General features: G+C 44.3%; 1 protein-coding gene across 2 annotated transcripts in view; it reads right to left on the reverse strand.

The window, feature by feature from the left end:
* SETBP1 (SET binding protein 1) overlaps positions 1-16,847 on the reverse strand; it is a 356,530-nt gene that overhangs the window by 96,718 nt on the left and 242,965 nt on the right. For both annotated transcript variants that reach the window (XM_028098411.2, XM_088019447.1), the window contains exon 4: positions 937-4,393. In XM_028098411.2, coding sequence (XP_027954212.1) covers positions 937-4,393 — 3,457 coding nt within the window. The remainder of the gene's footprint in view (positions 1-936; positions 4,394-16,847) is intronic.

Genomic DNA, 16,847 nt, shown 5'->3' on the forward strand with positions numbered 1-16,847 from the left:
AAAGGAGCTTCTACTCTTTCCCTCATGAACAACTGTTCTGTTCTCTAAGATTGTTATCACTTATGCGATGTGTGGACAGGGACAAAGGGATACTTAGGCAGAAGTGTCAAGCTTCGGTGGCAAGGAAGGCCTGTGTGGGTGGGAAAGTTAGGAAGGAAATTCTGCCAGCAACTGACAAGGGGTGAGCTCTTTCTAGTAGCAACCAGTACTTCAAGTCTAGAGATTAGTGGGAAAAATCCCATTCCCTGCGGACATGCCAAGAGAGACAGCAGTAAGGTCCCATGGGGGCAGGAGGCTTGCAACACCCTTTGGCCAGGCTCCCTCCCCTTCCTGCAGGGAAATGATGAGGTAGGGCTTCTCTCTGGGGGCCCATGCAAATGTCCATGGACAAAGAGAGGACAACAGAGCCTGGGGCGATGGCTCCCGCATTAGCTACACTAGAGGATTCATTGGTCAGGAGCTTCCAGTGGCTCTGCTGTAGACTTCTCACCTAGAATGTGTGACCTCTAGAGGTGGCCTGCCAGATAAATGAGATATCACTCCCATTCAGCTTTGACATCCCTGGGATCTTGTTGGCATTTTTTAGCGAGTTTCAGAGGTTTCATCCAACTAGCAAACTGCGCCATCAGATCGGATGAGGACCTAAGAATGGCATATTGAATAAAAAGCATAAATGCAATGGGTGTGGTTGGAGTCTAGGTAACTAATGGGGGTGTCTCTGGGCCTACGGTTCCCCAACATGACTCTGAGAGAGGAAAGACAGCAAATGCCGAATAAAAAACATGTATCAAATGTGCAAGAACGTCCATTTTCATTTAGTTCCTACCTCTCTGCAAAACGGTGAATGCAATGTGCCGAGGATGGCAGCCTCCTTAAGAGCAAAGGCCAGCAATTAAATAATAAGACAGCCGAGTCTGAAGAGCAACGTGGCCTTACCTGGAGACAGGGAGGAGTCGTAGGAGCTCCTCTCCTTGCGATTCGTCTTGAAGGCTTGGATGTCCTTTTCCCTGTATGTCCCAAAGCCTTCGTAGCTCCTCCTTTTACTCCCGCTCATGTCACTGTCCCACTTGTCATTCGAAGGGTTCATGTCACTGAACACGTCCAGGCTCTCGGGTCTGGTGCCGCCACTGTCGCCCCCGCTGCCGGAGTACCTTTTTGGGCATGAGTCCGCAGGCTCGCCACTCAAGTCCCCTTTGTCCTTGGCCTGGGTCCAATGCTGGGCATCAGAAAGTGACAGTGTAGACAGGGTGTCCACCTCAAAGTTGTTCTTGGAAGCTTTGTGGCCGGCTTCACTGTGCTGGTGCTTCTGCTTCTCTTTATGCTTATTCTTCTCACTCACTAATGGGAGCTCCTTGTCTGCACCACCCAGCCGCTCGCTCAGGATGTGGCTGGAGAAGCCCGTGGCTTTGCCTGCGAAGAGACCACTCAGGTTGTCATGGGTCCCCAGGATCCGGTCTTCCTTGTGCTTATGCTTGTGTTTGTGTTTTCTCTTGTGGAGCCGACCGCTGGCCAGACCGGTGCCACCCGCCTTGGGAGGATTCAGGGCCGGCTGCATGTCACCGAGACCCATGCCGACAGGTCCCTGCAGGTGGACTCCATGCTTTGCTTTATGCTTCGCTGTCCCCGACATCTTCATGTGGGAGCTCGTGTGGAACTGAGGAGGTGGCACTGTCGGCCTCATGAATGGGGAAGCGGCTCCGAGTGTGTGTGATAGGTACAAGGGAGCTGGGTACTGACTGTAATAACCAAGGTTCATCATAGGCATTGATGTGTAAGGCATTCCATAGGGTGCATAGTAACTTCCACTGGGAATAGGGTAGCTGAACCCTTGTAAAAAAGGCACCTTTGTCATGGTGTCATTGGTTTTCGCAGGCCTACCACGCTTCTTCTTTGACTTCAGGTCTGAAGTCCTGCGAAGATAGAGCAACGGGTCATACTGGATATATGGCACCGGGTAGTAGTGATCGAAATTAATCCGAAAAATGCTGGGATACGGATTCTCGTGGTAGAAGGTGTAACTCCGGTGGGAGATCCTGAACACCTGGAACTTGGTGATGAGCTCTTCCAGGTCTGCCAGAAACTGAAGGTCATCACGATTCTGCAGGCTTTTCCGTTTCCTCTTGTGCTTTGGCTTCTTGAGGCTTTCGTGGGCCAGAAAGTTGTCCACCATGAGATGCTTCTGCCGGTGGCCATGCCGGGTCTTTGTGCTGGTGTCGGACGGAATGGTCTCCGGGTTGTCCAGGGAGCAGAAATCGAAAGAGTACCTCCGTCGGGATTCTGAACCCTTCTCCGCTTGGTCAGACGTGCTGTTGTTGTCCGTCCCAATGCCACTGTCGCTTGGGATCGTCTCCTCGCTGTGCGACTCGCTCACAGGGGACAGCGTGATTTCCTTGAGTGACCCGATCTCACAAAGGTGGGAAGGCGAGTTGGCCATCAGTCTGGGTGGGGACAGCTTCCAGGCTCCACTGTGGATTCCCTTCTGGGTTTTGGTTGGAAGAGCACTGATGGGCTGGAGATTTGGCATAGTTTTCGACTCTGAAAAATTGGTTTCAGTGCTGGCAGGGCTCAGGTTGCCATTTGACCCACCTAGCGGCGCTGAAAGTGGGTGCATAGCTGCTGGTGAAGATGCCACAAGGGACTGAAAGTTGGAAGGCACGGCTGGAACGTCCGGCTGGCTAGAAGCAGGCCTTGGGTGCTTGATGGCTGTTTTGGGTTCCTCGGATGGGGGTGGCAGCTCCGCTCTTGGCTTCCTGCCCCTCTTCTTGCCAATGTAGATGGTTCCCCTCTTGCTGACATTGATCTGCTTGCCCAATTTGCTCTCAATTGCCGCTGCCCCGGGGCTGGTCTCCGGGGGAGCTTTCGCCTTCAGAGCAATGTTGCTGGAGCAGGACAAGATCTGGTTCAAGATATTTTTCCTCTTGAGTGTTTTCATCTTATTGATGGTTTTGATGGTCTTCTTATCCAACACCCCAAGCTTTCCAACTTTTTTGTGAAACTTCATCTCGCTCATGGGCTTGTCCTGTCCTGGCACCAGCTGGGCCAACTTAGCTAAACTGCGTCGTCTCTTTCTTTTCTTCGTGCCAGGGAACTCCCGGCTGATGGGACTGACCGGGCTGGTGGAAGTCCCCTCGTGAATCGTCTCCACCGTGAGCAAAGGCTGCTTCTTCGGCCGCCCCCGCTTCTTCTTGACGGGCGTGATCACAGTAAGACTGTCTGTGTTGGTGTACAGAGGGCTGGATGGGGTGATGGGGTAGGCAGACGGTGGTTCCACCATCAGTTTATCGGAGGTGGCCAGGACTGCCTCCCGGAGCATACTGGTGGGCTTTGGTTTGCTGCACGTCCACCTCCGTTTCGCAGCAAATTTGGGATGCTGGATTTCTGGCAACTTTCTCGATGGAGAGTGGTCCGTGCATGTTGGAGGCGTCATGATCATGGGTGGCTTCCGCTGCTTACACACGCCTCCTGGCATGACTTTCTCGGCATTTCCGCCTGTTTCAAGGCCAACTGAGGGGGACTCGTTCTCTATCATTTTACTCAACTTAGGGACCCGGGGATCTTTCTTATTTCCCTCAGTGTTGGAAAGTATCCTGTTAACCACTTCACTGCTCATAGTGATTCCAGAAGCCAGGGCTTTCTCTGGCATGATCTTTTCTACCACTGCTTTGATGGACTGTCTCTTTTTCCTCTTATGGCTGGTTGGATCTAGACAGGGTGCCTTGATAGGGATAGTAATCCGGACATGACTTGAGTCATTTTCAGGATTACTGACAGAACTCGAATTCTGCCTGGCTGGTGATGCCTCTTGGGCATTATCTGCAGGGTAGCCTTCCCTTTTCCCTTCTGTATTGTCAAATGCTTTCTGGGCATTCTTGACCCAGTCCAGGTCTGGGTTTGCTATGGTTTGACTTATCACATCTTTTTTACTGGACTTTTTCTTGCTGCCTATGGTAGGTGGTTCTGGGGGCTCCTTTGCAACTCCTCCATCTTGATCTACCAAGGGCTGAAGTCCGTTGCACTCGACAGAGCTGCTGGGTGGGGCTGGGGAGCTGTGGCTGCCTGGGGATGGGACCACACCTCCCAAGAGCAGATCTTTGCTGTTGGACAGCTGACTCCACGTGCTCCCTGCACTGCCTTTCTTACCCTGGGCCTTTGCAAAGGAAGCCACGGGCTCAAGAGCGGGGATCTTGCTGGTGCTTGCAGTTTCTCTGCCAGACTCTGGACTGATGAAGCAATTCTGAGTGGCAGGTCCACTGTCAGAGTTGGTGGACCAGTCCATGTGGTTCTGGCTGCTGCTTTTTTGCTGGTGCTTTGGTTTTAAGGTGTCACTGGTGACGTCCTGTGGGAGGCCTGGGTCATAGTGGAGATTTGAGTGTTTCTGTGGCCGCTCGTAAGCCTAAGGTAGAGGGGTGGAGAAGGAGAGAGAGAGAGACAGAGACACAGAGAGAGAGAAACAAAGATGAACATGTTAGAGCTATTTAAAATTCAATGTCAAAAGCCTTACTTATTTGAAAGTTGCAAACAGCCACCTTTAATTCCAGAATGCTTTTGGAGGTTTTCTCATTTGCAGAAGTAAAAATACGTTGCACTGATTTGTAACATTAATAAAGATGCTTTAGTCGCTGTCTTCACTCCTCCTTACCCCCCAACAACAGGAACTTTTACCCATCTTGGTTGAATGCAATCTCGGAATAAGAACTCTCTCGTGAGAGAACAGGCCCCGCACATCACTTAGGCCAGTTCCAGACCGTACACATGGAAGAGCTGAAATTTGTATAATGGAGAGTCCTGCCCATGGTGGCAGAGTCCAGGAGAGACTGTGAACTTCCTGACTCCCTGGTCCCTTTGCCTAACTCAAGCTGCCTCTGATTTCTGTCCCCACTTCCCATCCAACTCACGTCCTTCCCTTGCTTCCTCCTACGAAAGTTCACTTCTGTTTGCACTTTACCCTGGAGTTCAGCATCTCTTGTGCTCCAACAAGTAGCTCCCTGAGAACCACTGCAACAAGGGAAAACAGCACGAGCTGAAGGACTGGGGAGGGAAGTCTGAAGAATGTGTGGGGCCAAGGGGGCTGGTCAAGGACACAGAGAAGAAGAAATGAAGCAGGAAAGAAGCACAAAAGACCTTCAATCCTTCTGACTCTAGGAGTGGAACAGTGTTTGGGAGGTAGCCCTCTGAGGCATTCTGAAGCCTGCGTTGGGCACTGACAGCAATCTTGAGGAAACTCTTGGACAGTCTCAAAAGGAACTTTGAGTCTCCTGGACGAATGTGCCAAAAAAAAAAAAAAAAAAAAAGCACGGTCATTCAAGATCACTCCTTCGAACTTTGTCAGCTGTGTTTTCCCTACGTGAATTCTAAAGGAAAGTCTCCAGACTCTGGCACCTTCCTTAGGACCGACTCCTCAGCTGGGAAAAGCAGAACCTGTGCTAGAGGCCCAACATAACTAGTGTCTACAAAATCACTAAGGGGGTAGATACTGAACACATCATTTTGAGACATTAAAGCTTTTTTTTTTAAAGATTTATTTATTAATTTGAGAGAGAGAGAGAGAGAGAGCATGAGTGGGAGGAGCAGAGCGAGATGGAGAGAGAAACTCAAGCAGACTCTGTGTTGAGCGCAGACCAGATATAGGGCTCAAATCCCACAACCCTGAGACCATGACCTGAGACCATGACCAAGAGTCAGACCCTTAATCAACTGAGCTACCCAGGTGCCCCAAGACAGAAAACTTTTTAATGTAAAAATGCTAACGTTATTTCCGATAGATTTTAAGCCATGCTACCAGTACAAAAGAAGCATTCCTCAAAGTTTATTGTAAGTCATGTTTTATACACACAAGTAGTAAATGTACAGCATGCATTACCCTAAGATTTGTTAAAGAAGGGAAGATACTAGTAAACTGAAGAAAGTTTTGGGTAATATCTCCACTGAGAAGTAAAGGGTGATTGGCTTAGTGGATTTAGGAAGTTTTAGCCTGTAACATGTATCTGTCTTTATCTCTATGTATCTGTCCATGTATCTGTCATCTATCTATACCAATCTGTTTGCCATTGATGCTCCAGCATTGATACTTCATTAGAAAACACTTTTCACCATAGTCCCTGTTAAGAATCAAAACACAGATGTCAGAAAGCATTATGGGTAAAATTCAATGCAGTAAAGCAAGTAGGGTTTCCTTCACACTAATTTCTGGAATCCCTAGGTTTATTTTCTGCCTCTCTGATATTGAGAAATCTTGTTATACTTCTAGTATTGGATTCTGTTTGTTAAGTATCTTGAGAGAATCACCCCCAAGCTAAGCCCAGGAGAAAATTAAGACAAAAAATGTATTTCCTTTTTTCTTCCTCTTGCAATGGTTAGTGGACACCACCATCATCAACTTCTAGAGAACTAATCCTGTCACTTGACTTTGCTAGGAATTACTGCTGGGCACATAGGCTGCTGTCCCATTTTCAAAAACAAAAAACTAAAAACAGAAATCTTATTCATGGCGTAAAATATTAAATGCCACTTATCTTTTTTTTTATGAATCAGAACTTTGCTGATTTGTCATTTGTGCTTTAGATTTTAGTTGGCACTGGCTATATACTCACAGGATGACAAGTCTACAAAAGGGCTTGGAAACAAAATGTCCTACTCTTTAGAGCAACAGTATAATTGATAACTCATACTAGAACATTTTTGAGAGTTAGTCGTGGCACTTACTAAACATTGCCATGGGACCAAAAATCTGAGTTACTCTTTTGGACCCCAGCAAAGCAGGACTTATAGTCACCCTGTCTCCCGTACTCCTTCCACCTCTCCCACTTTTCTAGACCTGGTCACAGAAGTCCACAAAGAGGCTTCATAGTGAACCTGGAATTCTTGGTCATTGATTCTCACCAGTTTTTTGTTTGTTTGTTTCTATTGCTCCATCTTCCTGTTCTTGGTGCCTAGCAGAATCCTTAATTAACTCTCTGTGTTCAACTCTCAGCTCGATCATAGGAGGCCCCCTGCCTTACAGAAATACTCCTCTTATAAGTTTTCATGAAACCCTGTAGGTCATCTTTGTTGGACTTTTATCTTAGTGTTAATTTTATATTTGATTTGTGCATTAATTGAATTAATGCCGGTTTCCCTTTCTAGCCTGTATACACCATCACAGAAGTACCAAGCACAGTGCCTGGCAAATAGTAGGCACTCAACAAATGTTTATTAAATGAATTAAGGAACACGCATTTTGTGATGGGTATTTTATTTGGTCAGTAGTGAGATTAATGACCTGTATATTACAACATCCTCCAGCCTATTTTCTTATGTCATTCCTTCTGCATGCACCATTGTCTCTCATAAAGACATCCATCACAATCCTCCTAATGCTCTGTGCCATTTATTTGTGTACTTTTCTATCTCCCTCTCCTAGACTGTAAGTACTTTGAGGTCACAGACTCATTTATCTTCTTATCCCCTGTGCCCACGACAAAGCAAACCACCTAGAAAGTTCCCAATAAATGTTTGCTGAGTGAATAAACAAAATCATGTTTGAGAAGCCTATTACCATGACAAAATACGTGGCTGCACACAGAAGATAACAAGCTGCCAATCATTCGTTTGATAATGGCTCATAAGGAAATTGGAGCACTCAAATGCATTAGGTAACGAATAAAAAAATCCTTCCCCAATACTGAAGGACTAAAGGCACTTGCAAGGTAACTCTTCTTCAATGCAATTTTTACTGTTAGTTCTCCCTCATCTCCTGTTAATTCTTTCACTTTCCAATTAACTCTGCCTTTGAGGAAGGCCACGTGACTGTCAGGGGGGTGGATTTCACTGTGATAGTTGAAAGGTGGGGCCTGCTCACTTACACCCAGGGCAGCCCAGCTCAAAGTCATGCAGTTAAGTGTGCCTGGTTCCCGGTGCCTCCATCTGGACACTGCCTGATCTCATTGTTTCTACCATTTCAGCTGCAATTTGCCCTGCTGGGAGAGCTCCGCAATCAAAGGGCAGCGTGGACAAAAGGGAAGCACAACAAAGGATCAGGACTAATAGGGGGAAATGGTGCTTTAAAGCCCCGCACTGAGATGGGCTGCGGAGAAGGGGTAAGGGGGACCAAGAAGGAGTACTCTGTAAGGGGTCCAGGAGAACACAGCTTTTCTCCAGCCTTGGCTGATGGCTACATCCTGCTGCATTTCACAGAATCCCATTTCTTCATCTGTCAGCCATGACATATTATATACACAATGGTGAAGCTGTCAGTTCCAATATGTCCTTCACTGAGAATTGAGTACTTACTCCATTGAGACAGAGATGGACATGGCAAACGGGCCCCTAGCTCGATGCTGGCAGGGGCAGGGGAGGGGTGGGGGGGCGTACAGTCTCCCCTCCCACCCCGCCAGTGCTCTGGTCCTGGGCTCCCATGGGGGTCACTGGCTGGGGGCTTTACTGACCCACTTAGCACTCATTTCCATTTTCCCCTTAGATTCTGCATTTTTCTGGGAGTAAGACCTTAATCTTTTAAGGCCTCCATACTACCCTCTGTCCACAGCAAGGGTGTTGCCTAAGATGGTTACCAAATAAGGGAAGGCCTGATGATATTCTACATTAGGCCAATTATTTTTGTGGAAAACTTTTAGTACCAACTAAGCCCAGTGTTATCTCTTGGCTGTTCCCCCACCTCCATAAATTATTTGTGAAACACACAGCCATTTCTCTTAAAAGACTTTATTTATTTGAGATAGAGCAAGAGTGAGAGAGAGAGCACACACGCACGTGCATAAGGGGGGCGGGGGGCAGGGGGAGAGGGAGAAGCAGGCTTCCCGCAGAGCAGGGGGCCCAATGCGGGGCTGGATCCCAGGACCCTGGGATCATGACCTGAGCCGAAGGCAGACGCTTAACTAACTGAGCCACCCGAGAGCCCCCACACAGTCATTTTGAAGGTGTGGCTTACTCTTATAAGAAAAATACTTTCCATGCCCATTGAGCCTAGATGCCAAATGTTCATCAGTGAACCACCATTTTGAAAACTAGACAGATTTCCTTCCTAAAGGATATGTTTATGGAAGCAAGTTCTTCTGGAATGTGAAGAATTATTTTGTAAAGTAGGTAACTATCCCCTCCCCTACAACCAATGTATCATATACATTTAAATTTTGTACAAGTTAGATTTCTTTTGGAAAAGCACTTGATTTTTGTCTACTTTTGAAAACAAGCATTAGATCGCTGCATAAAAACTTGAAAAATCCATACAAATGGGAAGAAAATGAGTCACCAAGCCTTATCTATGGCTTATCTGAAGTAAGGGTTGTCACAATGAGAGAAGAGGGCTATTTGGGTCTGAGAAAAATCATATAACTCATCAAAAATCAAGCATGACTTTGTGAGCAATAAACTACTCTTTTGGGTTAGCTGTGTTTGTGCTACTTTCTGCTGACACCGATAATTTAAATTTACTGTTCGTGAGATATTTTGCTTTACAAGAGTAGGAAAATATGCCTGGGTATGAAGTCACGAGGGGAGCTTTTGCTCTTAATTTGGCAACTGGTGCTTCTCAAGATGGGATCCTGGATCACTGTATCAGAACCACCTAAGGTACTGGTCATTAATACAAACTCCTGGGCCCCATTGCGGATCTACAAATTGCAATCTTTTAGGGTGGGATCAAGGAATGTGCATTTTAAACGTGCTCTCCAGATAATTCCGATGCACAATGAAGTTTTAAGAGCACTGATCTAATGTTTGAATATCATAATTCCTCTGGGGTGGGGCTCTTCTGTGGTTGCTATGACATTTGCAGCACTTTTTGGTAGTAAATATGTAGAACAAACCACCATAGGCCCGTTAGGATATGCAATTTGGCACCATTGAGCATTCTTGTTTTGCTCTCTGAACTCTCTGTAATTTACATAGTAAGAAACTCTAACACGGTACCCTCTTTAGGTATTCCAAGTCCACTGCAAGGTGAGGTGGGCAGAAAAATCATCCGCATGGGTGGATGAGAGTACTGTCCTCCCAGAAAGAATCTGGAATGCAGGTGTTCATGACCTCCCACTCTGGGATTTCTATTTCCCCAACTCATGCAGGCCAATCCCCAGAGCCCTGGGGTATCCTGGCATTTATCTCTGAGGCTTGAAGCAAGTGCTCAAGGCTGAGCAAGAACTGAGTGTGGGAGACAAGGAATGTAACCAGAAACTGTCTGATGAAAGGTCCCCAATCCTGGCTGTACGTTAGACTTATCCAGGAGGCTTCATAAAGAACACCATGCCTGGGATCTGACCCAGACCAATTAAATCAGGATTCTAGAAGTGGGGTCTGAACAGTAGTACTTTTTTCAAAGCTCTTGGCCATCCCAATGAGCAGAAAAAGTTGAGAACCACTGGATTATATCAAAGACAGGGGGTCTGGGTTAGGGACTAGAGAGGTTCTGATATTACCAAATGTTCCAGTTCAGTGGTTTTCAAATGGACTAGGACTCCACAGAGTCCTGGATTTTGAAAAGATTTTTCTGAACCATAGCCAGCGTATGGGGCAAGAGAGATGCTTCACATCATTCTTTTAACCCCCAAATAAACAGAACAGCCTTGCAAAGGATTTCATTTAAGAGAGTGGGGGTGGGAAGAGATGGTTCTGTCACTTAAAGACTTTGAAAATGACCCTTTAGGCTCATGAACAGGAAGAATGCATATACCAGCTTCCACTGAACTTGACCCCAGAAGATCTCTCTTTAGCCTGGTTCATTCCTGCATTTGCTAATGGTAGGTATAGAAGAATGCCACTAAGTACCACCTTATTTCAACCAGGGCCTTATGATCCTTTGATTCCGTGGGTGTTAGGGACTGAATGTCTATGTCCCTCCAAAATTCATATGTTGAAAACCCTAAACCCCAAAGTGATGGTATTAGGAAGAGGGTTCTCTGGGAACTCAATGTGATTAATGAGGGTAGAGCTTTCATGAATGGGATTAATGCTCTTATATTAAAAGACACCCCAAAGAGCTCTTTTGGCCTTCACTACGTAAGCACACAGACAGAAGAAGGCCATCTATGAGGCAGGAAGCAGGCTCTCACCAGATGCTGCATCTGCCAACCTTGATCTTGGACTTTCTAGCCACCAGAACTATGATAAATAAATTTCTGTCATTTATAAGCCACCCACTCATTATATTTTGTTATAGCAGCCTGAACAGAAGCACTACCCAGCTCCTAAACAGACATAAAGTTTCCAATGACATATATAAAGTGAATGTGCCCTCATTTCCTGTCACGTGAATTACCCTGGGAAGTCACCTTGACTTAGTTCCCATATGAACCATTCCTGATTTACTTACTATTTGGGGGCTGTTTTGAGCGATACTAATGCACTCCTTTTCCTGGGGGTGATAACAGCTGGTGCAAAGACAGAGGCCCCTAACATATGCTTCCTTGAATGCATGGTAATTCTGCATAATTTAAAATGATCATTGACTTCATTCCAGCCACAATGTTATAATAGGTATTAGACTTACCCTTTCCATGGAAACAAATATAAAACTGAGCAAACTATATGAAGCAACCGTTTTCAGGCACTGGACTATAGATAATATGTGCTGTGATTCTAGAGAGAAGGAAACTCATGAGGCCCCTGTATCCCTAGTTTTCTTCACCTGGGAGCACTTTCTGAGGATGGGCACAGAAAAGTGGAAGCCAGAGATGTGGGATCTATGTGGAAAAAACAGAGATCAGAGTTTGGGGCTGGAGGAACTGGGATTTGAGAGACAGGGTACCTAAGAAGAGGGAGCCATGTAGAAAAGAAACCCCAGAAACATTTATAGGGATATTCTTACATCTTTGGCCAATTTTTAATCTGCACTTGCGGGCAAGGCTCCATGAAGCCCAGCAGAGTTCAGCTACTAGGGGGCCACAAGCTGAACATAGAGTCCTGACATCACCAGTATTGGGCAGTGTTGGATTTCTGCTTAGCCAGAGTGGGGCAACTTTAATGAATATTCAGGAACTCAGCTGATATCCCAGAAATGGTACTCTTTAAGAGTAGGATTACTCTAGCCCCAGAATAGAAACTATGTTCGTCCCTCCCTAACAAAGTTTGAAAAGAATCCTCAATAGGATAAAGCTAGCTTGCCAGTAAATTAACTATCTATCAGAACAAAAGTCAAACTCTTTAAAGGAAAACAACAAAATCCAGAATCTCTACAATATAGTAACTACAATATCCAGGACAAAATAAAAAATGCACTAGACAAGCAAAGAAATAGGCAAACGTGACCCACAACCAGGAGAGCCAAGATAGATCCAAGGCCCCCAAAACAGCCATTATGACAATATTCAAGTATTGAAAGGAAAAGATGAACATAATTGATGAACATATGGGGAATCTCAGCATAGAGATGGCAACTATACCAAAATAACCAAATGAAAATTCTGAACTGGGAAAATACAATATCTGAAATTAAAAATTCACTGGATGAACTTAACAGCTTATAGGACAATGCAGAAGAGAAGTTCAGTGAACATGATGGGGAGAGAGTAGAAATGATCCAAACTGAAAGAAGGGAGAAAGATGTAAAAAACAAAGAAACAAATAAAAAAAACAAGGCTTCAGTATCCTGTGGAATTGTATCAAGAAGTCTAACATATATAATTAGCACCCCAGAAGTAGAGAAGGAGAATAGTACATGCAGATTAACATAGAGAAGAAGCTCAATAAACAGAACAAACACACACAAAAACCACATCTAGGCATATTGTGAACAAACTGATGAAAACCAGATAGAACTTTTAGAAGCAGCCAGAGAATTAAGACACAAAATTATAGGGGAACAATGACAAAAATAATGTCTGACTTCTCGTCAGTAAAAATCAAGCCAGAAGACAATGAAATAACATCTCCAAAGTGCTAAAATAAAGACAAAACAGTCAACTTACATTTCTATATCCAGTGAAAATACCCTTCAAAAATGAAGGCAAAATAAAGATATTTTGATAAATAAATGGAGGGAATCAACTGCCGACAGATGGAAATTATAAGAAATGTAAAAGGAAGTTCTTCAGGGTAAAGGGAAATAATACCAGATGGAAACTCAGATCTACATGAACAAATGAAGAACATGAAAGCGGAAAATATGTGGGCACATATACAGTTTAAAAGACAAATGGTTGCTTAAAACAGAAATGGTAATATGTCACGGAGCTTATGACATTTGTAGGAATAAAGTGTACAACAATAAAACAAAACACGAGAGGGTGGTATATGGAAGTACGCTTGACCATTGAACAACGTGGGTGTGATGGTGGGTCCACTTATATGCAAATTTGTTTCAATAAATACCATACACTACTGTAAATCTATTTTCTCTGCCTTATGATTTTCTTAACACCTTTTCTTTTCTCTAGCTTGCTTTATTGTGATTATACAGTATATAGTACTATAACACACAAAATACATGTTAATCAACTGCTGACATTATCAGGAAGACTTCCAATTAACAGTAAGCTCCCAGTAGTTAAGTTTTGGGACAGGAATCAAAAGTTATATGTAGATAGATTTTCGACTGCACGGGGGCGGGGGTCAATGCTCTTAACCCCTCTGTTGTTCTAGGGTCAACTACATACGCTTGTTACAGTTCTTATACTTGAAGGGATGTGATAATAGTTCAAAGTAGTCTGTGATACTTGGTGCACATTGTAATCTCTAGAGTAACCACTAAAAATAAAACAAAGACATATATCAAAAATGCCAACAGAAGGAAATTTATGGAATATTAAAGAGAGCTTAATTAGTCCATGAAAGGGCAAAAAAGGAGGAAACATAATCAAGAGAGATAAGACAAAGAGAAAACATAGTAACATTGTAGACAAACTCGACACTACTTATATTAACTCAAAATATATTAAACACTCCAAAACAACAACAACAACAACAACAACAACAACAACACAGGGGACAGGTTGTCAGACTGAATGGAAATGTAAGACCCAACTATAGACTGTTTACAAGAGATACTCTTTAAATATAAGAACACAGCTTAAAAGTAAAAGGATAGAACGAGATAAAGCACACAAACATTATTTTAAGAATGCTGGAGACACTCCATACAATGCGAAATAGTCAGAACAAAAGGTATTACTGAGATAATCAGAGGCATTTCAAAATGATAAAAAAAGAAGTCAATTCATCAAGAACAGACAATACTACTAAATTTGTTTGCAACTCAAAACTTCAAACACTTGAGACAAAAAGAGAATTAAAGAAAGAAAGAGACAATTCCACAATTAAAAGGATTTTAACACTCCTCTCTCAGTAATAAAACAAACTGACCAAAGAAATCAGAAAAAAATATATGGAAGATTTGATCAACATGCAGCCAACTGAACCTCACCCAACAGCAAAACACCTTCGCCAATATATTTTGGAACACAAAAGAAGTAGGACTGGCCAGTGAGCACACGCCAGTGTCCTCAAAAATCATTTGTCATCAGGGAAATGCCAATTAAAACCACAAGAAGATACTACTATATACTCAGTAGGATGGCTAATATTGAAAAGATTGACAAGTATTAACAAAGATAAGGAGCAACTATAACTCTCATCCATTGCCGGAGGTGTTGCAAAATGGTACAACCGCTCTGGAACTTGATTTGGTCACATCTTTTAAAGCTAAATATACACTATGACTCAGCAATTCCACTCCTATGAATTTACCCAAGAGAGATGAAAATATTTATCCACAATTAGACTTTCATAGAAACTTCACAGCAACTTAATTCTGAGTAGAAAGCACCTGCAAACAGCCCAGGTGTTGATCAACAGGAGAATACAAAATCCATCAATAAAAAGAAAAGGGTAGAGCTAATCCACAACATGCATAAATCACACACACAAGCTGAGCTAAAGAAGCCAGACCCCCCCCAAAAGTACATATTGTACCATACTATTTATGTAAAGTTCTAGAACAGGCAAAACTAGTCTATTATGATAGAAATCAGAACAGTGGTTGTCTATAAGGTGGAGTGGGGACTGGTGTGGTTGTGAAGGGGCAGGATGGAAGTTTCTGGGGATAATGGACATATTTTAAATGATGATAGGAGTGCAAATTACACAGCTGTATACATTTGTCAAAACCCCTTGAATGTATACATTTCAGTATATGTAAATTTTACCTCAACTATGAAAGAGAGAGACAGAGTACATCAAGCACTGATTATTAAGAACTCCTTATACCCAACACCCATGTATATGCACACACACACCCCCAAAGCCACTCTGTAGGACTTCGGGACTTTTTTCTCAAAGGAACACCTGAAGCAGCAGCTACTCATTGTTTCCCCTTCCTAGAGTCCTCCCTCCCCGCTTTGCACAGGGACCGCTGAGGGAGTTGATCCCAAAACAATGGAGCCTGAATCAAGGAGGCAGGTGCTTGTGGCTTCTGCAGGCCCCATTCTCTCCTTTCCTTATCCTTGGCAACATCCCTGCCCCAGGCAAAAAGTAGAAAGGTGCAGCCTGCCTCCACCCCAGCCACAAATCCACCTTGTTTGAGGTAAGGAAGGAAGCTTGACAAGAACCTGCTCACAAATCAAAGTTAGCGCTGCCCCGCCTCCTCTGTAAATCATTCGAGATCCATCTGGGTAATGACTCCTCCAGTGTAATTCCCTATTAAGAGGCTTTATCTGGAGAGATAAGCAGCTGGTTTCCGTGTCACTAATTGCTGTCTGCTGTGATTTTAAAACATCTGCACCATTGTGCTCTTCATTTTCATATTCTAATCACCCTGAAACTTGAAAAAGGTACATCATTGATTGTTTCTATGGGTTAATTAGTACACAGTCTCCTTGTAGAGACAATTTAGAGGCAGCCAGAACCTCAATCAGGAAGTTTGTTTTAAAAATTAATAACATCGGCTGTGGCTGGAGGGACTGTCATGTTCAGGGACTCATAGGAACTCTCCTGGTGGGGGAGCCGCCTACAGGGCGGGGAGGGGGGCGGGCAGGAGAGTGGGCAGTGGTGGCAGGCAGGACTCAGGGACCCAGGACAGGACTTGGTCCCAAGTGGACCTGACCAGTGGTCTCTGCTGCCTCCCTCCCCTTCCAACTAGCCCGGGTCCCTTTCCCAGGCAGTACAAATCAGGACTTTAATGAGAATTGACCAAAATATCTGGAGGTGAGAGGAATTTGTCAAAGCAGTAAGAGTATGGGCATTATTTCAGATTTAGAGTCTGTTCATTGTTCCCTCTCCCTCCCCATCTCAACTATGGAAGGAGATTAAGGGACAGGGCAGTCAGAGTACAGATGAAAAGAACCAGACCAAACAAATGAGTGACATTGGAATTCAGAACTTCCCAAATTTCAATTGCACAAGATCCACTTCGGTGTCCCTTGAAAATGCAGATTCTGATTCAGGAGCTCAGGGGTGGAGCTGAATGCTGCATTTCTAACAAGCTCCAAGGTGGTGCCCAAGGTCAACCATTTGAGATGTGGTCTAGACCCTCAATTCCCAAGCCCTCGACCAGAATCACCATTCCTGAGATCCAAGGGACAGCTGAGAGACGACAGTTCAGTGAGGGGGCTTGGGCTCTGTGCAGCCCCACAATTAACAGGACAAGTCACATGGCCTCTTGTGTTTGTCTTCCTCATCTAGCAACGAAGAGCAGTACTTTTCTCTCTTAAAAAAGTACTCAATTTATTTAACCTAAAACAAACAACAACAAAAAACAGTGTACTCATTTTTACCCCCGCTGCTTCTTGCAATCTAACAGCCGATGTGTTCTCTGTATCTATGAGATTGTTTTGTTTGTCTTTAAGATTCCATATTTAGGAGATCATACAGTATTTGTCTTTCTGTCTGACTTATTCACTTGGCATAATGCCCTCTGGGTCCATCCA

Source organism: Eumetopias jubatus, unplaced genomic scaffold (assembly GCF_037043125.1).
Source record: "Eumetopias jubatus isolate StellerSeaLion01/CBP00866 unplaced genomic scaffold, mEumJub1_p1.0 scaffold_16, whole genome shotgun sequence".
In the NCBI taxonomy this organism is placed as follows: Eukaryota; Metazoa; Chordata; class Mammalia; order Carnivora; family Otariidae; genus Eumetopias; species Eumetopias jubatus.